This window comes from Hyalella azteca, unplaced genomic scaffold (assembly GCF_000764305.2).
Source record: "Hyalella azteca isolate HAZT.00-mixed unplaced genomic scaffold, Hazt_2.0.2 contig2378, whole genome shotgun sequence".
In the NCBI taxonomy this organism is placed as follows: Eukaryota; Metazoa; Arthropoda; class Malacostraca; order Amphipoda; family Hyalellidae; genus Hyalella; species Hyalella azteca.
In genome coordinates this window covers 5,426-29,368 of record NW_025932655.1, presented here as the reverse complement: position 1 = coordinate 29,368, position 23,943 = coordinate 5,426, and the positions used below count along the sequence as shown (strand labels likewise).

At 36.9% G+C, this 23,943-nt stretch overlaps 2 protein-coding genes and 1 long non-coding RNA gene across 3 annotated transcripts; 2 read left to right on the top strand and 1 right to left on the bottom strand.

Annotated features, from left to right (window-relative positions):
- Positions 1-1,649: 1,649 nt before the first annotated feature.
- Positions 1,650-2,634, top strand: LOC108665273. Its single transcript, XR_001930425.2, has 4 exons — positions 1,650-1,714; positions 1,929-1,988; positions 2,248-2,276; positions 2,527-2,634. It is a non-coding gene; the product is annotated as an uncharacterized LOC108665273 (long non-coding RNA).
- Positions 2,635-6,714: 4,080 nt separating this feature from the next.
- On the bottom strand, positions 6,715-13,436 carry LOC108665271 (integumentary mucin C.1). The gene is made up of 6 exons (XM_018152008.2): positions 13,330-13,436; positions 12,718-12,773; positions 11,197-11,225; positions 10,532-10,667; positions 8,678-9,585; positions 6,715-7,452 (listed from the first exon to the last, which is right to left on the bottom strand). Exons 2-6 carry the CDS (start codon positions 12,736-12,738, stop codon positions 7,320-7,322), a joined length of 1,227 nt encoding a protein of 408 aa, XP_018007497.1. The 5' UTR covers positions 12,739-12,773; positions 13,330-13,436; the 3' UTR covers positions 6,715-7,319.
- Positions 13,437-17,250: 3,814 nt separating this feature from the next.
- On the top strand, positions 17,251-23,693 carry LOC108665272. The gene is made up of 5 exons (XM_018152009.2): positions 17,251-17,453; positions 18,746-18,805; positions 21,456-21,484; positions 21,795-21,933; positions 22,217-23,693. The coding sequence occupies exons 2-5, from the start codon at positions 18,782-18,784 to the stop codon at positions 22,487-22,489; spliced, it is 465 nt and encodes a 154-aa protein (XP_018007498.1). The 5' UTR covers positions 17,251-17,453; positions 18,746-18,781; the 3' UTR covers positions 22,490-23,693.
- Positions 23,694-23,943: the final 250 nt, after the last annotated feature.

Below are 23,943 nucleotides of genomic sequence, written 5' to 3'. Positions count from 1 at the left end.
TAAAAGAAGAAACGAAAACACCATTGTCATATATGTCGGGTAGTCTAAAACTACATATCAACTTAGGTTAATCTCTGAAATATGGAATTGATCGAAATTCTAACAAATATCAGTCATGGAGACGTCAATATAACTCCTGATGAAAAATTCGCGGTTCACTTTGTAGATAATATTCCTGGTACGAGTTGTAGATAATATTAATAGCACGATTTATACAGTTATTTCCATATAACCTAAATAGGTAAACACAGGCCCGACATAATATAAATGAAGGCAAAATTAAAAGATCCCACACAATTTTACCTATGATTGTAAAATTGTGAACAAGTTATGATGCACTTACAAATTTGTAATGTTGCACTCTAATAACAACTTTATGCTTCTTAGTACAGCAAAAGAGAGTCATAGATTAGAATCACAGTGAGCGTCATGTTACTTTTGAAAAATATAACTCAGTACTCACTGCAGTGAGTGACAGAGAGCGCATTTTCTCGTCGACGAAAACGTGAAGTCACGGACGGACAGACAGACGGACGGACGGACGGACAGATGGACATGGCGAGCACAATAGTGCATTTTTTCCATAAATGAGAAAATGCGCTAAAAACAATGTGTTGAGCTTTTGTAGGAAGTGGGTCATTTTTAGCGAATTTTTTCATTTATGGAAAAAATGCACTATTGTGCTCGCCATTTCCGTCTGTCTGTCCGTTTTTCCGTCCGTCTGTCCGTCCGTCCGTGACCACAAGTTTTCGTCGACGAGAAAATGCGCTCTCTGTCACTCACTGCAGTGAGTACTGAGTTATATTTTTTAAGTAGGTCACTTACAAGGTCGTGCCATGCGATAACGCGGGACGTAATTAGACCTGGAAATAAGAAGCAAATAAAATTTCAACGAAATTCAACATTTTCCAATGAAAATGTGGTAAATTTGCTTTAGGCATTTTCTTTGCATTTACATTCTAGATTAACTTGCGATTAAATGGAAATTATCTAAAATATTTGCGTACTGATTTATTACACATTTATTACACATTAAAGCTCGAATCTTAAAGCATTCGTAATCTGTGGCGAACAGACGAAACCTAACGAGATTCTATTCAATGGAAACAGAAAAGTTGTTTTGGAGGCAGTTTAATCAATGATAATGTGCCATTCAAAATGTGGCAGTAAATAATTCACTATGAACAGTTGCCAGATGCTGGAAAGATCACACTCATCGCTGCATTCTTCGCTGCATCCCAAAAATGGAAGGGATAAATTGTCCACAAATAGTTACCCCACACAGCCGCTCCCCACACGCGGGTGTTGACCTCTCGCAACCAGCACTCTGCCCTGCCGTCTCCCACGCCAATGCACTCTATTCTCTTGAAAGAATCATCTTTTAGTCCGAAAAATGGGTATAACAGTGCCCTGTCTCTATTTATCGGTAAGAAAATGCAAGACACTTTGAATATAACGACCTCTTCATTTTTCTGAGTGTACTTGTGCGCTTTGTACTTGTGAAATTTGCCGCCAATTCAAAATGCATTGCTCATTCAGGCCCCAGCCGCCTATATAAGGCGCGTCCGCCGTAACCCGAGCTCAGCTCATCTGGGCACCGGCCCCTATATAAGGCACGGTTTCCGGGACCCGAGCACAGCTCATCCAGACGTCGGGCGGGCAGCACGAAGCACCTCCCTTCGATTTGAAAACTGCACGCGCGTCAGGAACACCGGTGTGAAGTAAAATTTTCAAAATAAGATCTTAAAATGAGTTAAACGGTCCTATTTTAGATGAACTGATAACCAAACCCGTGAATCACTTCTGTTATATGTGGTAGCCCTAAGTACATAAATTAATTACACGTATGTTTCAATACGCTAAGTTGCATTCAATTTCCTGACAGTGATATATTAATTATACGATTATTAACGAAAACTACTTCGCAGGTTTTCAAAAACTTTTTGGAGCGCGAGAACGACTTCAAGATGACAAGGAAAATTGCGATGGTGAGAATAATTGATCCGATTCTCCGCAAATTTGTCCCCGATTTACATAGATGACCTATTAAAAAAGTGTTTTTTCACACAATTGAAATCGCACGACATATTCTCATTATGTGATAAAATCATACGAGCATTACACCCATTTTTACACGAATCGCATTTCGTCGCCAAAATTAAAATCAAAGTCTGTTTTTTTTCACCCATAAACGAAAAAATTGAAAATAATCACAAGCATAATATGCGATATTTTTACATTTTCCAGTGGTGGCTGGTGGTCGCGGTGGCGGTCAGGTAAGAGCTATAATAAAATTAGTTAAGGAGCCGTCTACTCAGAAATGCGTTCCTTCTTTACAAAGTATTCCGTATGCATTTATATATTCGTGCTTAGTTAATCTCACCAAAAATTAATAAATTACATCTTGTGAAATGAGAATTCAGGGTAGCGTTATATTGAATAATCATAAGCAAAAGTTCCGACAGCTTATTATTATCTTATGAATGTATTACTAAACCATTGTAATCTCCCATAACTTGCCAAAAGGGTACCAAGCTCCACGCCTACACCAGCAACCTCCACCAATACAACCACAACTGAATCAACAACCTCCACCGATACAACCACAACTGAATCAGCAACCTCCACCGATACAACCACTCAACAACCTTCACCACAACAACCACGCCTACACCAACAACCTTCACCACAACAACCACGCCTACACCAACAACCTTCACCACAACAACCACGCCTACACCAACGACCACCACTACAACCACACCTACACCAACGACCGCCTCCTCTACAACCACTGCCCCGACTTTCACGCCTCCGCCGGCCTGTAACTTCAATACCGTCGGGAATTTTCCACACGGGCCCTGTAGCGCCATGTGAGTAACATTGAACGAATGCATGTTTGACATGAGTAAAGGTGGATTACTATAGGCGCGCTATCTGTGTTCATGTCATTTTATGCTCGAATAAATATATTTTTAAGTAGAAATCCAATTTTTATTCACGTCTAGATACAGATAATAATTAGTGTTCGTGGGGTAAAGATCCATCATGATCCGATGAATCTTTTAGGTCCAGCATAAAATTTAACAGATATTCTGGATCAGTAGAAAATAAGCAAGTTAACTTTAATCCATTGTTGATAATATCTAATTTTCTATTTGCTATTTTTTGATCGCAAAGAATGCACACGAATTTTTTTATAACCCACAGTTATAAAATTTTGGAAAGCCTGGTTCACAGAATTTACTTGAATTTAATAATGACACACAAGTATCCAGGAACAAATTTCGTTTGTTTGAAAATCTGCACAGCTTGAATATTTTAAGCTTTAGCCGAAAATCGGTTAAGTAACAACATGAGATGAAAGTTCACCTTGTTCACCCACAGGTACTTCAAATGTCGCCATAAGAGTGGCAACAGCTTCGTGGTGCTAGAGATGCAGTGCCCAAGAGGTTACGTGTTCAGCACCAACTACACTTACCCTTACTGTGTTAGACCGAGCGCTGAGAAGACCTGCGGCACCGCGTGAAAGTGGTTCACGACAGAGCGCTTTAAAAACGGTGAAAAAACGTCGAAAAATTGTGAAAAAAACGGTTTGGCCGGCATTGAGTGGCTAGTCGTTCAACGTGGAACTGCACAATGTTCCCATAAACTTGGCATGTCGACGTATGAATCCTGAATCATGCATGTAAATAACCGCGACCTAGTAGAATTTTACGTAAAAACGCCGAAAAATTTATATTTTTTATATATTGATATATCAAACAGAGATACATTAAGTTACTTGAATAAAGTTTCCTCTCGAGGAATGAAGCAAAGAAGATCAAGATATCTTTGTATTATTGTTTTTTGTGAGTCTGAAATCAAAGTGGATGAGGAACTTCGACTTAAGCTTTGAATACTGATGATAAATTTAACATGAATAAAGTCTTCATGATCGAAATAAACACGGAATTATTCTTGTGTATTGAAAATAAGGTTAAAAAGTTAATAAACAAAGTCTTAGAGAATTTAATGAATGGAAGTCTTATTGGATAAGACAAAATACAACTTCAGAGATGAATAATTCTGATTGAAAATATCATTCAATTGACACTCAAATGAATCAAGTTTAGCTGGTCATCAAGATCTAGAATAAGAATAAACTCGATGGATAGTTTGACGATATGGCTATATCAGATCTCAATCTATGCATATAAGTTGAAGAGGATCTTGAGCAAACAATTTCGTTGTTTCCTTAGTTCGTTAATGATCCCATGATTTTATCAAACTGTAAAAGTACAATTGGCGTGTACGTGGTTTGTAATTAAGGATCCTATATTAGTGTATTATCATCAGTGTATTCGTTAGTGTTTTTCTGTTAATGTATATTTACAAATATTAGCATATATTGAACATGTGTGATAAGAATTTGTAAGACTCCAAGCCATTCAATCTAGAATTTTCGGGCAATTGTCAAATGAGTGATGAATCAAAGAGTAGCTTGCAAGTTCAGAAATCTATTCAATAATATAATATAGTATATTTTGTAATGTGTCAAATAAAATCAAATGACAGTGATAATGGTTATTACAATTAACATTCGTTGACTGCTAAACACAGAAAAGTGAATCAGAAATCGTACGTATTAATATAAGTTATTTCTAAAACATAAATGATATTCCGAAAATCAATGGTGCGTTTCATCATATATATATTCGCGGCTCACAAGCTAAGAAGCATTCGTTGAATTGCATCGAAGGGACATGAAGGTCTAAAACAGTTATTTCAATCGCGATATCGTTCCCGCATTCAGTTTGCGATATCGTCCACCCGTATTTTTCGTGTGGACAATCATTCATATCAAAAGTTCTCTTCAATCGGAAATTAACAACGAATTTAAATGCAAATAAAACGACAAGTGAAGATCTGGTGAATTTATTGCTAAAGCGTTGGATTGGAAAATAATTGTGATGCGTTTCTGTTGTTCCAGAACATTTTATGCCAGAGAGATACTTGCTAAAGCATTAATTACAACTTCATGACAACACGCTTACACAATAATTTTGCACTGAGAGAAGGACTACGTCACTGATATGGGACTGCGTCATTATTTGACTATCGACACCTCGGTTACGACAGAATCGTAACTTATGACAGAATCGTAAGCAAGGTAGTTGATGAAAACGTGGGTTTTTTAAGCCTTCAGTGGTAGATATGTATTCAGCACCTGCGAAATTCGACCGTAACGAAACCGAACGAAAAGGCTACTAACCTTGTCAGTTTTTTTGCACGCGACCAATGCAGGGTTAATAATTTTATTGATTTTTCGTTGAAGACTCAGCCTTATTTTGGGATTTAAACTTTAATTATCGAAATTGGGATTTTTTTTGTGAGCCGACTTTCTACTGCCATGGGAGGTCAATACCGCGTCAAGGCAAGGAACTGATCAATATTTTATATGAAGGATAACTTCATGAGACAGGCAGCCGTTTGTCCGTAAATATTATATTTTATTACAGCGTCCACTCTGACACAGAAGTTAATTTGATTTAGAGTTCATTTTGATCCAAATATTGTGTTACTCGTATTAAGTCTATACTTTCTCTTTGCATAGTCCATGCACAGTGTACATGATCGATGGGCATTACCAACAGCTATGCTTAACGTTTGGTAGTGCAAATAATAGCATCACCTCTGGACCAATCGTGACCATCATGGCTATTGTGAATACCAACTTACTTGCCAATACACAATGTAAATTGTAAAGTAAGCTCAACATGGCTAGTCAAACGATATGGCTATCTAAGACCTCGACTTATACATAACACTTTAAGATGATCCTAATTAAATTTATTGTAATGACATTACAAATGAGACTTGACCGCTTAGCCTTCGATGGACCGCCACTCAACCGGGCAGTCCTTGGCTCTGGTAAATTAGGATCCACTACCGAGTCCTGACCTGAGTGAGGCGCTTACGACGACCGTTTACACACTTCTTTATCTGAACTTACACGAGAAGATTGGTTTAGTCATACACAAAGATTAGTTATACTAGTCATAAAATTTACTATTCAGTTATATTTTTATTCAATGGACCATGGTTAACTAACTACTTATACTAAGTTTCATCTCTTGGGTAATTTTTCTTTACAATAAAAAATTGGGCTCCCTAGCATTTGTAATCCTTGGATCTGGTCAGTTATTTATCATATTCGTTCTAACGTTAGCTGAACCTTGGGTTTTTGTTGGTACCTACATGTCTGCCCTGAAAATACGATTTTATACAGTCGCACTCAAGTATTCGTATTTCATGCGAATTTACATTCTTAACAAGAGTTTACAATAAGAAAAAGGGATAAAATGCATAAAAACGTCTCCTTTCTGCAAAATTGTACCTAGTTTAGGCAACGTATTTTATTTTCTTGCTTTGACCGTTTGCTTTATCCTTGTATGGGTCATCCTGACCCACTATGTCCCCTCGAAAAAAGTGTATCAATGCTACGAGCAAAAGGTGTGTTATATTTATAATATAGAAAGTTTATTTATTCAAGTGTCATGGTTTTATCCTAACCCATAAATTAAAGGGCTAGGCTGATGCCCTAGTTTTTTTTAGAATTGTGATTCGTTCATAAGTTTGAAAATATTATATTTCTAAGATATCAGATAATACACTAAAGAACAGCATTTGACTTAAATTTGGAAAACTGTGTCTTGCAATTGAAAATTTTACGGAGTTCTTGCTGAACATTTTATTGAGTTTCCATGCAAGTTAAATCTCACGAATTCATAGTTTAAAATTAAGTATTTCGTTGCTCAGGAGCAGGATTTTATCCTATTTATGACTGAGTTTTAATTGCCTAACTCATAGTATCATTTTCAATGAACCATCCCGACTTTTATGGCGAAGGATTCAATATGTAACATATAGCCAGGAAGTGTTTAAATTATAATACTCGTTAACTTGATTGTAACATTCATAAAAGTGGTTAATTGTTAAATTTTATTGAGTAGAGATACATGAAAACTAAAAAAAATGAAATTGAAACTAAAACTAAAGCAGGTGTGGTGGTAGCAGTGCTCTAGCAGGTCTCCTCCTCGGCGGGTATCAAGCAGTAGGGGTGGTTGGGATGGGGTAGCAGTGTTCTAGCAGGTCTCCTCCTCGGCGGGTATCAAGCAGTAGGGGTGGCTGGGATGGGGTAGCAGTGTTCTAGCAGGTCTCCTCCTCGGCGGGTATCAAGCAGTAGGGGTGGCTGGGATGGGGTAGCAGTGTTCTAGCAGGTCTCCTCCTCGGCCGGTATCAAGCATTAGGGGTAGCTGGGATGGGGTAGCAGTGTTCTAGCAGGTCTCCTCCTCGGCGGGTATTAAGCAGTAGGGGTAGCTGGGGTCAGTACTGAACACCAGGCCCTCGGGACACTCCAGCTCCAGGATCACGTAAGTTTCCTCAGTCACCAGACGACAGGCCCAGTAGCTGTGGCAAGCGGTGGATTTTTTGGTATTATTATCGTTAATATAATATAATCATATTATATTATATTATAATATCATAAAATAGTTTGGTTAATGTATCAATAACCAAACTATTAACAGAGGAAGAATCACATAGAAAAATTATTTGGTGATATTGTCCAAATAGAGACAAATTTTCTTACCAACAGCGCCAGCAGAGCTCAAATAGAGCACTGATACGACCTTTTCCGGGATAAACTTGGTCAGGATGACCCACACCAGGGCAAAAAAAGCATCACTTGTATAACAAAATCTCCCATATTTTATAAGTAAAGAGTTAATCAGAGTTTACCATGAATATTGGACTCGATTACAACTAATTCATTTTATATACAGGTTTATTCTAAATGGTGGACCCAATTTAATAAACTCACATTCATTCAAGTATAAATAAAAAATTAATATTTTATACACCAATGGAAAATAGATTCAATATTTTTTACATATATATATAACATTTCAATATGTTCAATATTTGACATCTTGATGTCCGAAACTTTTTGAAGTTGGAATTGGACGCATAGGAAATGAAGATCTGGATCTACACCTATGGCCACCGAGATCACCTGATCTCACTCCTTGTGACTATTTCTTATGGGGTTACGTCAATTTACTTAATTCATTAAATTGAATCCTTCATTAATCCTGTATTATCCATTGACAATATGGATGATAACTTTAGAATTCATGTTTCAGAATCAGTGTTTTCAACCTGGCAAACTAAATAGAAACTTCACTAAAACACCGCACAGTTCAACCATTAATTTTAAGGTATTCTTGGGTTACGGATAAACTGAGGAAACAGTAATTATTTACAAAGCTTTTTCATCAAGAACATAAATCAAAATATTCTATGCCTTTTACATGCCGAAGATATCAGACAAAATTGCATTCAACAAGAAATTTTGGTCACGTGAAATGGAAACCTTACATTCCGTTGGCAATCGAACTTCCTACTATAACTCACTACATTACTACACCACTCATTACAAGCTACATTACCACACCACTCATAACAAGCTACATTACCACACCACTCATTAACTTCTACATTACTTCACTACTCACTACATTACTACACCACTCATTACAAGCTACATTACCACACCACTCACTACATTTTACATGACTACACTGCATTCCGCATTATTAGTACTACAACACAAACAATGATCTACATTACTCACTTAGGGTCGCACGGTCCAATAGGATAGTTGCCAACGTAACTCGCGTCACAATGCGGAGGGATGGTATAATCTGGCGGAGTCGTTGTTGATGAGATGGTCGTGGTTGATGTGGATGTCGGTGTTGATGACGTGGTCGTTGTTGTTGTGGGTGTCGGTGTTGATGACGTGGTCGTTGTTGATGAAGTGGTCGTTGTTGTTGAGGGGGTCGTTGTTGATGAAGTGGTCGTTGTTGTTGAGGGGGTCGTTGTTGATGAAGTTGTGGTTGTTGATGAGGTGGTCGTTGTTGATGAGGTGGTCGTTGTTGATGAGGTGGTTGTTGTTGACGTTGAAATAGGGGGTGGGAAATCGCACCGAGTCCATGCATCGCACACACGGGCGTCTCCCTCTTCACACGATAGAGTTTCCGCGTTGAAAAAGAAGTTTGGCTCACACAAATATGGCCCGTATGGACTTGAGTTATTTGGATCGCAGAAATAGTACCGTGTGCAGTTCATGAGGTCAGGACAGAGACCCGAGTTGCATAAATCAGCAGGATCGCACGGTAATGGAGGCGCTGGCCTGCAGATACCGATTTTTGACACGTACTGTCCTTCGGGGCAGAAAATAGGATCAGAACTGGAAACTGATCCTTCGAGACATTGGTATCCAACGGTACATTCAGGTGGGACTACAACAACTTCTGCATCAGTTAAGCCGAAATTGGCGCAGTCGACGCAGTGACCGCTGACACAGCCACCGGACCCTGGACTATTTTCAAGACATTCGAACACGTCCGTGACGATGTCAGCTTCACACTTGTCCGTGTAGAGGGGGTTGTAGTCGTCGCAGGTGTCGCTGGTGCAGTTGCACGCAGTGGTCGACTCTTTAGGTACACATAGTGCTGTCGTTGGGGAGTCCTCGAGACACACCTGCAAATGAGATAAAATTATAGCATAATGGGAACAATGGGAACAAATAATAAACTAACTATTATGTGAGCAACGGGAACAACTAAATGACTAAATATTAAGGGAACAATGGGAACAACTATAATTATTATGGGAACAAAGAGAACAACTAAATAACTAACTATTATGGGAACAATGGCAGGAACTAAAATTATTATGGGAAGAAAGGGAATAACTAAATAACTAACTATTATGGGAACAATGGGAACAACTAAAATTATTATGGAAACAATGGAAACAACTAGAATTATAGCCTTTGAAAAGGCCGTAATCTGTGAATCTCATTGCTTAATTGAGTGAATTTCAAAATTGTTTAAACGAACAACTGTTCTCAATATATTTTTAACTGATATAAAGTTTTTTATATTATATGAAAACTTACTGGTAGGCATTGAGCCCTAACGACAGTTATAAAGCTACATTTCTTCATAGTCAAAATGATCTGATTTTTCTCATCCCTGCACATCCATCATTAATAGCATATAATTTTTAAATAATATAAAGTTATTTATAGATAATAATTTGCTTACAAATAATACATCAATTTATTTATTATATAACTAGCATCATTGTACTAATTATCACGTTTTAACCCTCTACCGCCGTGTGTCACTCTTCGGGAACATAACTTTAAAGTTAAATTATACGTAAACTATTGAGTTTGGCAACCTGAGGACGTTTGTACGCAACAGAGAACTTTTTAATGTTGTACGTGGCGGCAACCATCAGTGCAGGTCATCTTGCGCTCACTAGAACGTATCCTTTTTGGGGAGTAGGCGCGTGACAATATTGCTCCGGTTACACGTGTCAGGCGGTAGAGGGTTAATTAATATGACACGTTTTAAAAATGGCTTCAGCACGGAACTATTAACGTTATTATTATTATTAGTTAACACATTTAACTCACGGTGCCCGGGGAACACTTCGGGAACAGTACAATAGCCCCGGCGTCGTCGCATGTGTAGAGCTGCAGGCAGCTGCCACAGTGCATGTCCATCGCATCGTCTACGGAGCACAGGTTTGGGTCTAGCGTAGGAATACCTCTGCACAACAAACATAAATATGACTTGTAATTAATGCATGTTATTACTGGAACAATTATCCTAACAGGGATATCATGAGGGTGCAAGATTAATTAAAAGTCTGTGTTGTTATAGGGGATGAGGATTATAAATAACCCTGACCACACTCTAAATGACCCTGAATGTGAAATGAATTAAATGGTTATAACTCGATGCTAGTTCAGAGTATTGTGAAAAATTAGGTGAAGTGAGAAGCTCTGACGATGACGGCCTACATCACAGTGTGATGAAGGATGCATGCATCACAGCGTGATGAAGGATGCATACATCACAGTGTGATGAAGGATGCATGCATCACAGTGTGATGAAGGATGTATGCATCACAGTGTGATGAAGGATGCATACATCACAGTGTGATGAAGGATGTATGCATCACAGTGTGATGAAGGATGCATGCATCACAGTGTGATGAAGGATGCATGCATCACAGTGAGATGAAGGATGCATGCATCACAGTTATGGCTGTATGAAGGTTATTCACCACACTCACCTCACCACCACCCCGACCACCATCATGACCTGCAAGACAGGAACGATTACTAATCATTACCTCCTCCCCCTCTTTGATTATTACCAAAGTGATTAATTAATGATTACCTGCTTCTTCATATTATGAATATAACAGTCTCTGAATTTTTAAGTTGATATTTGCGTTGAAATTATCGTGTCCCACCACGCATTTTGAAAACCAACATGTAAACAAATGATATTTTTAAATAACAAATAATATATATCAAAATCCGATGAATTATGTTGAAACTTCCAACAGTGTATAAATAAACTAATTAATTACTGATTTTTTTAGACAATTGCAAAGTAAATGTCATATTTTTACTAGTTTTAGCTGCCAGTGACGACACACATGATCCTGTCTATGCTCTGCCATTCATCACTTCACTGCCATCGCTAATCAAAAATACATAAAACAAAGGCGAAAAATCAATTAAATTTAACTGCTATTCCCCCCGCTCAATTCTTAGAAGAAATCAATCAAGTCTTCAATGAAACCAATCAGGTCTTCAAAGAAATCCATTAATTATTCAAAGAAATCAATCAAGTCATCAACTAAATCAATGAAATCTTCAATGAAATCAATGAAATCTTCAATGAAATCAATTAAGTCTTCAAAGAAATCAATCTAGTCTTCAAAAAATCAATCAAATCTTCAATGAAATCAATCAAGTCTTCAATGAAATCAATCAAGTCTTCAATTAAATCCTGTATATAATGGTATACGAGGCGCGTTTTTAAAGTAAGTACCGTTTTTAAATCACGCCGACGCAGCACTGCGGTCGCCATTTAGCACATATGCGCCGTGTAATTACATTTGTTAGGAAGCCACAGACGCCATTGCGAAACCATCTATATCACAATTTCGACCTTGGCTAAAATATTTCCTGCTTCTGAAGTGTTCTGTACGAAAATGTGTTATCAGGTCGTCTAATCAGGCGGCAAGCTTCTTTGATGGCAAACTTCTGTCATACAAAAGCTGGTCCCACGATACGATATATGCCTCAATATTAATGGGAATGATGAGGAAAAGTAGAATAAAGAATGACATTCCGAGTGAATAAATTATTTATGGAAATAATGTTCTTGTTTTTATATGTCAAAATGACAATTACTTTAAAAACATGCTTCGTATTTTTATATGAGTTTTTAATTATCCGAATCAATTAAGACTAAGGTGATATTTCTTATGTTCGTAATTAATGACTAAATAAAATTAATTTAATTTATTTTAATTTTTAATTAATTAATTAATTTATGTCAACACCACACTATGAAAAATGATTGGTTCATTGTCCAAATAATGACTCGCTTTCTTAACAACAAAACCAGCAGCGAACGGCCAAACTGCGTTTGCCAACTGCTGTTTGCGTTTGCCTGCGTTTGCCTGGCAAACTGCTGTTTGCCAGGCCAAACTGCGTCAGGATGACCCACTCAAGGGCAAAAGAGCATCGCTATTTGGAAAATGACCCTGATATTTCCCTGGGTGCCTGGTTCTCACCATTGCAATCCTCCACTGCATCCTGTAGCGACTCCTACCCTCCTATCCCGCAGCTCCTGCTCAGTAATTGTTGTAGCATTAGAAAAATATCTAGCTGTTAATTAGAACACATAAAACATAATAATTAAGCCTGAATAAAATTCACACAAGCTGCGTAAATTACAGAATTAAGTGAATGTAGGAGACAAAATTGAAATGTCTTACATGTTAAAGTATTGCAGCATTGAGACCAGCACAAGTTATTGCTTAAATTTAATGTACCATTATAAATAGAAATTAAATCATGAAAAAGTGCACGAGGTTAATTGATTAAATCATGGTATTGCGAAATACGTGACTAAAATTATAAATTACGAGCTAGAAATTCGCTAACACACTAATGTTGAAACCAGCGCATTTTTATTTATTTATTTATTCACTTGTAGAAGAAAAGTGGTTACCCCGATGGCTCGAGGAAAAGCTCCACCTCGAATTAAAAAATTTATATATACGACCACACATGCATATTCATACATATACATACACACACACACACATACATTGGCACATATATGAGATAAGGATACATATTTATAATACAGAGATACTGGCTCGGACATTAGTGATACTCACCCAAGAAAATAACTTATATAATTATTGGCAGTATCACTATGCAAGGCACTGATATCGTGCGTGCAGTTGCCAGACCGCAGGGAGGTGCTGCGTGCTGCTCAGGCCACGTCTGGATGAGCTGTGCTCGGGTGCAGATGCTCCCACTTTTATTGCCTTATTTGTTGCCTCAGCGTTTCTTCGTTTGGAGGTCCTGATATTGTAAGTAATATATATATTGATTTATATATATTTTTTTTGTCATATATTTCGTTGTGATTGTTACACTGGTGAATATTATTTATGATTTTTTTAACAAATCGTATAATGGTTATAAAGAACGATTCAAAATTTATATGTGCATTCGAAAATTCGTTCAATTTTTTTCTATGCAGCTGTACATGTTTCATCATATTAGCCTATGGGATGCATACCACCTGTTGATTAGATTTTTGGATATCATCTGATTGACTAAAACATTTTACTTGTTTTTCCTATATTAGTTGAGCTCAATTTTTTCTTTTAGTTTCTACAAAAAATATTCACGGATTAAGGGAAAACCTAATGTATGAAATGGAAAGTAAAGTAATTGTAGGAAAAAAATGAAGCTGCACAGACTGAGAAAAGAGCATCTGCAGTCATCAAAGCAATACCGTTACAAATACAAACAAGATAAAGGCGCTGTCGATAACGGAATAACTAGACTTTAGGATATTAATGAAACAATATTGCAACAGAGAGATAAAGAGTGGCAACAGAGTGGCAAAGGATGGCAACAGACTGGCAAAGAATGACTAGTGGCAACAGAATGGCAAAGAGTGGCAACAGAATGACAACAGACTGGTAACAGAGTGACAAAGAGTGGCAACAGTGTGGCAAAGAATGGCAACAGTGTGGCACAGAATGGCAACAGAGTGGCAACAAAGTGGCAACAGGGTGGCAACAGAATGATAACAGAATGGCAACAAAATGGCAACAGCGTGGCAAAGAGTAACAACAGAGTGGCAAATAATTTACCGATCTTGCTAAATAATAGTTTGGTAACGACGGCACAATCTTCTGGACTCGGCTTGACTCCAACTATTGTTGTGTTGTCGCTTGACTCCAACAATTCTTCGGTAATTTTCTCTATCGGGTCCTGCTGCAAAAAAAATCGTATTTGATGCTATGAATCTTCCACTTGAAGATCCTTATTGATACCAACGTTATGGAAAATCGCATCTGCCCGAGCCATGAAATCGTACAGAATTCGAGTCATGATTTCTTATCGTATCAAAGTCACAAAATCGCATTGTACTTAAATGCGACAATTTTATCGTACTAATGTCACAAAATTACATTCTACTTCGCTCATAGAATCATTTCATACTAAATACAAACTATTGTTTCGTAATAATTTCATAAGAAACCGTTTAGCATTCAATCATTTCGCACTAATGTCACATATAGCGTAAATGCGTCACGCTTCAGTGTAGCATATACTGCAATGTTACTCATGATAAGTTTAATGTAAGCGCTAAGGAAACTACGAAATAATGTCTATGTGATAACCTATACACTATCGGCTAATCAGCATCGCAGGCGATATCAAGCATCATGCAGCTCAAGCAGGCAACAAACTCTATAAGAACAAGCAGGCGGTGAAACACAAAAGTCTGAAACAGCTAACAAATGAATAAAGAACACACCTTATTCACGGCCACGAATAAAATTTTTTAAATTTTACTTCGTATTATTCACGGTCATTATTCAGGATAACGATTAACATTATTTTTCATAAGTCATCCCGATAACGTTCGTGTATATTAGATGACATTAAAATTTGCGTATAACACTCATTTCTAGCATGTAACTCTGAAATCTAAAATTAACATTAAATATTTCGAATAGGTTACTAAAATTCCTGAAATTCCAAATAAAATTCATTCAACATAGTAAAATAATTTCAACAGAATATAATACTATTTTATTTATTAATTATTATAAATTTAGAAAGCTCCGTTGAATGACTAATTATAAAATGGATGTTTTGATTCATCCTCAATAGTAAAGATAATCAATTCAACCATCATTGGCGGTTTTATTGTAGTAATAATGACCTAAATTGTGCCGATGAAGCTTTACATTTGTGTTGCGGTGCTTCAGGTTCTAAATTAGGAGGCTCGGCCGTATCTCGCCCAGCGTGTCAACCGCAGCAGCTGGTGCGGCGATATGACCTGACTTTGATGTATTTTAGGACACATGAATAATGGCATGTGTTCGTGATAAATGAAACGGGTTCTTATTGCATGCACTATGCGCGATACATGCTTTTTTTATGTACGTAGAATGCAGAGTATTCATTTGAATATATTATATTTTAGACGACCCGAAGGATCTCTAAAACTGACAGATGGTATTTAGAGTCTAAATACTATCTAAATACTATCGTCTGTATAAAATTTTGGACATTTTACTTCGAATTATTCATGATCATTATTCAGGATAAAATTAATTCTTAGTATAATAAATGGCATAGTCTAAATTTTAGACTATCATTCAAGATCCCATACGTGAAAGAGAATAGCGTCACAAGAAGCATATCACAATAAAAGAGAAAAACAGTTATGACCTAATTTAGAACTTAGAGAACTGATCTGCATTTCATATACTTATTTTTTCTTATTTGTGTTTATCAGAATCTGTAATTTCACTTGCTGTTGATATCCTGGTATTATATAAAGCTAGCTGCTACTGATAATCGTTCTGAAACTCTCGTATATTTTCAATGCCAGCTATATTTTGTTATGGATTTGAGCTCTAAAAGATATATTTATACTCCCTTACAATATTTGAGTTGAATGCTTGATATGGCACACAATAGGCGAAAACGAATTGTTTTCAATTCAATGTTAAATAAATTATTTGGGAGGATGAAGACATTTCCCGTGGCGAGCGACAGGTAACCTCAATTCAAAACATGATTCCCTAGAGACCTGTTATCAGATTAGGAAAAAGCCTTGTATCCGAGAGCAAGAAATGCAGGTATATTTTCCCTGTCTCTGTACGACTGATGTGCCACGATAATAAAATTACGAGAATATAGTATATTTTACCTGGAATTACGTAAATCATCCCCAAACGAAGAAAATTGCTCGAGAGTGGTGACATATGTGGCGTGAGTGGTGTGACGTACGTGGCATGAGTAGTGTGACGTATGTGGCGTGAGTGGTGCGCCATATGTGGCGTGAGTGGTGCGCCATATGTGGCATAAGAGATGTGACATATGTGGCGTGAGTGGTGCGCCATATGTGGCGTAAGTGGTGCGCCATATGTGGCATGAGAGGTGTGACATACTGTATGTGGCATAAGGGGTGTGACATGTGGCGTAGTGGTGCGCCATGTGTGGCATGAGTGATGCGTCGTGTTGGAATTTTTGTTAGACCCGTAGCATGACATTCAAATGTTTGTAATATTATGTGCACAGCCCAATGACTGGAAATTAATTAATAAAATGAGTTGTACGATGTATCATGTAACACTTATTTGCCAATTCTCACTAAAATGCGACTTACTATATGGATGAATATTTGATCACTAATTTATTTGCGTAAGTCAGAAATGTCGAGAGGTTTGGAAAGTGTTCATAGATATTGAACACATTCAACTTCTAATTAGCCTGATTGTAGATTATAATAATAAAGGATAAAATTACTCAAACATTTGGTAGGCTTGATTTCGATCCAACTTATGTAAAAAAAATCAGGCAGCTCATACATTGAACCTTCATTAGCCGTTTCGATTATTCATGTTCTTATGTACAAATGTTTTCTGTACTGCAATTCAGTATATTATCTTTCCCATTGATGAGCAAAATATTTTCTCTCAACTTTTTACGAAATAATTTCTTATACTACTGTCGTGCCATTTTGCCCGGCCACCTAAATAAGGCGCGGTTGCCGTGACCCGAGCACAGCTCATCCAGGCCCCGGCCGCCTATATAAGACGCGGCTGCCGTGACCCGAGCACAGCTCATCCAGGCCCCGGCCGCCTATATAAGACGCGGCTGCCGTGACCCGAGCACAACTCACCAAGCGTAGGACGAGCAAGACGGTGCATCTCCCTGCGGTTTGAAAAAAAGTCACACAACGACGATACCGGGAGTGAAGGTGAGGAAAAGTGATCTATGATCTCTAACTGATATTGATTCTAGTCATGAAGAATTTGTGATACTTAATATTTTGTTAGGAATTACTGATTAAATGTACCCTTCTTGCCGCAGTTCTCACTTCATTTCATGCCAATGGCATTATATGCAAAAGCTTCGTTTCTATTTACAGCCGTGTTATAACTTGGATAGTTATAGCAATCAGATTATAAAATAATTCCATTCTCCAGTTCAATATTTCCAACATGACTAAAGAAAGGATAAGTTGAAATTAGCAAACAAACAATAATGAAAACAGACACAACTAACCAAGAAGAAAAAGCTTAAAGAATCCCTGGCTAACTAATTCCGATTGCTGACGTCAATATAGAATTTGAACTTGGTCTAATGTAATAGTTCGGATTCTATGTAAGAATTCGGAAATAGTTCTAATGTAAGAGTTCGGAAAGAGTTGGTCTAATGTAGGGTAAGCCAGCTGTGCGCCAGCTGAGATGGTGCCAGGTTGGAATTGATAAAGGTCATTAAATTCACGAAGGAGAATTTAAACAGGTTAAAATATGTATACGTAAGAGAGAAACAGGCGTAGCATTGAGGAGAATGTCAACAGGTGAAGAATGTACAATTTTGGAAATAACAGCTGAGAAAGTTTTCAGGTAAAAAATTGCACAATGGTGAAAGGGAGCAGGTGAGATAATACGCAAGACAGATATTAAACAGGTGAGAAAGTTCACAGCATATCTGGTGCACACTGGAGACCTTGCTCGTATGCACCAAATTGACCTTGGTTGTGCACCACAAACACGAGGTGCACAGCCAACACAGAGCTGTCTGCATTAATTGGACACTGCAAGCTTTGCACTTGGTAAGTAGCGGCACACGGGACGTTTATGTCGTGAAATGACACTGCGTTTGCTATTGAAAAAACAGTTCATGATGACAGTTTAAGCTATCCCATCAGAGAATAACCAACGTTTAGAACAGCGTACCCTACGTTTCACGAAGAATTACCAATACTAGAGTTGGTCTATCACCGGCACCATGTATAATACGAGTACCACACAAAAACACGTTCAACCATATGCGGAGTCAATTTCCTATACCAAACTTTTCTAGCTCGTCGAATGCTCACCCATAAATCCACAAAACCTGAACGAATTGCACTAAACCATCAGCTATATAAAATGTATATTAGCTATTGTAATCATTATTATTTTTAAATGAACTAAGCAAATAATTATGATTATTTTTGGAAAATATTCAAAATTCATCTTATATGAATGTCCTCCTTGACAGGAACAAACTCTGACACCGACAGTCCGGAGCGGCTTCATGATGCTGCGAGAAATTTCATTGGTAAGAGTTAATAAAGATTGTATCATAAAAAATGGAAATAACATTAGTGTTTATATCATTTCCGCCTTAGTTTTTACACAAATTTTACGAAAATTGTTCGTAAAAAGTAAGCATGTATATAATGGTTTACCTGATTAGGGCGTGGCATGATTTCTAATTTGAAATGTGTTTGTTTTAAATTCCTCTAATTTTTCTGAACAGAATGCATTTCGTACCTATACGCTACATATAGACGTATTTAAATTAAGGTTAATTCTAATGCAATTTTTGCGGGAGAGCTTCCAACATGTGCCTATGTAATGATAGTAAAGTAATTTCATACTATCAGTTTCAGGAATCATAGTTACAGTTGATAGGATGAATGATTGGGATCCGAAATTTGTCAAGGGTCTGATTGTAATTCAGGGTGAAATTTTAGGCGAAGGGGTGATTGACTTTAAAACTTTACGCATTTACTTTAACTTAAAACATTAACTAGATGACTCTCCCCATAACTAAAACCTATCAAATTTCGAAACATGTCAACCGGAAGATACAAACCTTTACGCGAGTACGTAACTTATATTCGCTAGCATATGAAAGCAGGTACACAAGAGAAAATAGCAGTATTGTACATCGAAGACATTAATACGTAATGAACTTATTACAAAAATTGGACAACATACACTACTTTGATGCTGAATATTCCAGAAGCTTGCCCACCACTGCAATAAAAATTAACAACCACTCGTTATAGCACGAAAATGGGGCTTGAAAAGTTAATAGGGATTTCAATTTGAGGTCAACCCTCATGTCGAAAGAAATTACGTTTTCTGTGTTTTTTATCTTATTTTGTATGGAGAACTGTTACAAATCGGCAGCAACAAACCGAAATCATATAGCTGCCATGGTTCTTTCGTGAGGCCGTCTTGAACATTTCTAAAATAAACATTTTATAACCACTGTTTATATAGGTTTCTTTGACTGAATCTGTATTTAAAGATTTAAATACGCGGTAATTGCAACGTGTTTACATTCGTTAGAAAGCCGCAAACAAGTCGCGTTCAACAAAGCAAATACCATGGATATGCATGCAATACATTTTGCGTAAAACCGTTTTGAATTTTATAAACTGACCATTTTATAAAAAATATATCGGAAAATTCCCATTTATAGCTCATTATTCGCGTTAAACTGGAGAAAAATAGGTCTAAAGACACGTAATAATATTCTCAATATGAGAATAATATGGTAATGGAAAAACCGAGGCTTCAGCATAAACATTTTTTTCCCATTATTTTTTATACTTAATTTTACTTATTTGGCTCCCCGGAGCTAATAAAATTTACAAATAGTTTACCTTAAAAATTTATCTCCTCTATTGATTTTCAAGCTACCACATTGAGACATATTGGAATTGTAAAAACAATATCTAGCGACTCTAGAAACCGATTTTCCTTATTTCTACATGGTTTGAATTATATGTTGGAGAAACAAAGGGGGAGAAATAGGAGAAAACTGAAAAAGTCATAGGAAAATAAAATCAGCAAGAAAGTCGAAAAAATTGTCTTATTTATAGAGTCGATAGATATTCTTTCTATAAATTGAATGACATGTCTGTCAATATTGTAGCGCGTAAATTGAAGTAGGATATTTGTAAAGGATCATTCTCTTGCTGTTTTCTATGCATTTCACGGTTTCTTTAAATTTTTTAAAAAATTAGTGTAGGAGAAAATTGTTTTTTCTTTTGGGGATTTATATGGGAATACGAAGTTTCAGAACAATAGGTCACTTAGTTTAGAAGATACTTATATTATCAGTCTGCTTATGTCGCAAGTTCACAAGGAATTTAAAAGCAAAGAAAACACCAAGCAAATTATCCGTATCGATATTGAAAACGTTTCGGAGTCCAGCTCCATCATCAGCTCGACATACTAAAAATTAATAAAATAGCTCTGATCGGTAGACCCACCTTTAAATGATCAAAATGACAAGAGAGCTAACGGGACCTTTCGTTCAGACGATCAATCATAGAGTGAATGACGATAGCAAAACATATACTACACATCAACAAAAAAATATAACTAGGTACTCACTGCAGTGAGTGACAGAGAGCGCGTTTTCTCGTCGACGAAAACGTGAATCACGGACGAACAGACAGACGGACGGACAGATGGACATGGCGAGCACAATATATGCATTTTTTCATAAGTAAGAAAATGCGCTAAAAATCTGAAACAGAGGACAAGTTTTATAAGTGTATTCAGGGTAAAAACAATCTAATTAAATAATATAACAATTGATATACCCAATCTAATTAATCAAAACTAAGTCAAGATTCGATCTTAACCAAATCAGTGAAATTACTAATACTTCCTATATTATTTGCTCTCTGATTGCTTCACTTCGTACAGAAGAAAACGCACTCTGAATATTTTTTTATTTTACATACTCTGCTGGTGTATTCAGGGTAAAAACAATCAAATTAATCAATGTAAATAAATAATATAACAATTTAATAATGATATAATCTGATTAATTAAAACTAATTCACGATTTGATCTTACCCAGATCAGTGAATTTACTAATACTTCTCATATTATTTGCTCTCTGATTGCTTCACTTCGGACAGAAGAAAACGAGCACTCTAAATATTTTTTTTATTTTGCAGATTCTGCTGGTGTTCTCGGTCGCTGTCAGGTAAAGTCTAGATTTTAACGAGTCTTCATCAGTTCGCATGTCTTCTAGGCACCGCTATTTGCTTAAAATTTGTTACATTCCATGCTCTCCAGGCCAGTTCATTGTACAATATATCTTCAGCTTCTTATCATAAATTGTGAAAAATACGTATTTTTCAATTTAAATCTGATAAATTACGAGTTATGTACTTTATAATGGTACATAATTTCGTCTACAATTAAATAATTTACTATCTACTCTTCAAAGACCAGGGATTCTTGCTGCAGTATTCGAATGTATTAGAAAATTGTATATCGTCAACTTAATGCAGATGTCTCCCTTCGTTGGATGGAACCACCCTGTGCACAATAAATCCCCCTGCTGGGTTCTATTGCGGCAGCTGTTTACAGCCGTACGCTTGTGATTCATCTGGGGTATTTCAACCCCTACCCGAATGCCCATCAGGCACAGTAAGTTGAAATATTCTATATTCATGCATGTTACTAATATCATGTTTGTATAAATACGACAGATGTTTCTGACCGATCTTAACACCTTGTATTGGAAATATCTTGTCGCTCAATACCATATACTGCTGCCTCGAATAATACCACATTCTTTTTAATTCAATATCTTATTCAAAACTTCATCTCCCATCTCCCAAATTTCTATGATACTGTTCATGTTCCTAATTATTTCTCAGGAAAATAATTTAAGCGATAATATATTGAAAAAAGTATCACCAATTTTCAGGTGTGTGAAGGTGCAGCGCAATGTGTTCCAATAGCATCGGCCTCGGTATGCAAATGCGTCAGCGACATTTGCGACACCCACAACCCCATGTACTCAGCCAAGTGCGACGCGGATGGCATCATCACCGACATAGAAGATTGTACAGGCGCTCAGCCAGACTCTGGAACCTGTGTGGGCGGGAGCTGCGTTGATTGCGATGGCTTTGCGATGAGCGGACCAGAATACTTTGTGGTTCAGCCAAACTGTTCCGCCGGATACCAATGTGACGCGTGAGTATATGTTGCTGACAGTTCAGTGGTTTGCCGTGAGGGACAATATGTCTCAAAAGTTGGCATCTGCACTGTGGCACCTCCCGAACCATGCGCCACGGTAGACTTATGCAGACCTAATGAAGTCTGCGCGGACCTCACGAACTGCAATCAATACTACTTCTGCGACGCCAATGGAGAAGCGAGCGCCCCTTTTCCGTGCGATCCAACTTATTTCTTCAACCCGGACACACTCAGATGCGAGCAGGGAAATGCCGGTGTTTGCGATCCGTGGACAAAATGTTCTTTTACTTGAGTATGGAGCGGAGTGGAGTGCTCCACTGGTCAGGTGTTAAGAACTGATCCCCGAGACCCACTTTTGTGCTTACAAACTCAGGTTCTATACTGAGCGGAGGAGCTTTGCGTCCAATATAGACTTGACGTAAAATTAAAATTAATCTTTAAATTGTGATAAACTTTGAGAACTTTTGGAATACTCAGATCAGCAAAAAATATTGTTCGTTAATAAATAAATAAATGCACTACAGTTCATTCAATATTTCATTCAGCAATCATTTTTCAAAACTGTCTCACAATACTTATGAACAAAGAATGATCCGTTTTTAGAACATTCAGCATGAATATTTGTTACGGAAGTAAAAAGAGATACCTAATTTTAAAATGACTTCTAAATGAAATCTTTGGCCTACGTTTAGCTGAAACACATTTTTTTCAGATGACAAATAAACATCACATGGTCGAAAAAGAAAAGTAAGAGGCAAAAAACACCATTTCATCATTAGATGATTTAAAAATACGTCAACATGTACATAACCTTTTATCGGTTCATTCTGAGAGTCTTCTAACAAATATCGGAAGCGAACAATTATTGTAAATTATGTAGAAGCATTCGTGGAATTTTAATAATTTTAACCCTTAATTGAATCCAACATTATTCACATAATTGATCTTTAGCTGGTCGATCAGTAATTGTAGGACAACTGATGAAAATTTTCGTGAATATTAAATGCGGATAATAAAATACGAACAACAATATAACTAACAATAAGATAACGGATAGCGTGCGAAGACTGCCTCATTAAAAAATTAAATATTTATTTCTCCACAACCCGAGTGCATTTTCGGCAAGCAGTAAAACTTCAGTGTAAATAACTTTTTACATTTAAGAAAATAAAACTAAGCAAATATATTTTTCAATCAATCACAGCATTATTTTATCTTAGCGCTCACATGCGACACTATACAAAAAAATCAAAGCATCATAATAATGGTGGGTAACATTTACTATTTTGTAAATACAGGGTGACACAAAAAAAACAGAGCTCATAAAAAGTTGAATAATTTCCACAATACTCAAGTAATCCTGTTATTTGTTTCAGATTCATTAAGAAGACGGATTGATCTAAGAGTCTACCACGTGTGAGCTTCGAGATGCCTTGGACTACAGAGCAAAAGACA

Bases quoted from the DNA above. Each gene is read 5' to 3' on its own strand.
- LOC108665272 (XM_018152009.2), top strand. From the start codon at position 18,782: ATGATGCTGCGAGAAATTTCATTG. The intron at 18,806-21,455 runs GTAAGAGTTAAT...TTTATTTTGCAG, and splicing joins TGCTGCGAGAAATTTCATTG to ATTCTGCTGGTGTTCTCGGT. The intron at 21,485-21,794 runs GTAAAGTCTAGA...AACTTAATGCAG, and splicing joins GTGTTCTCGGTCGCTGTCAG to ATGTCTCCCTTCGTTGGATG.
- LOC108665271 (XM_018152008.2), bottom strand. From the start codon at position 12,738: ATGCAGTGGAGGATTGCAATG. The intron at 10,668-11,196 runs GTGAGTGTGGTG...TTTGTTGTGCAG, and splicing joins GTGGTCGGGGTGGTGGTGAG to AGGTATTCCTACGCTAGACC. The intron at 9,586-10,531 runs GTGAGTTAAATG...TCTCATTTGCAG, and splicing joins CGAAGTGTTCCCCGGGCACC to GTGTGTCTCGAGGACTCCCC.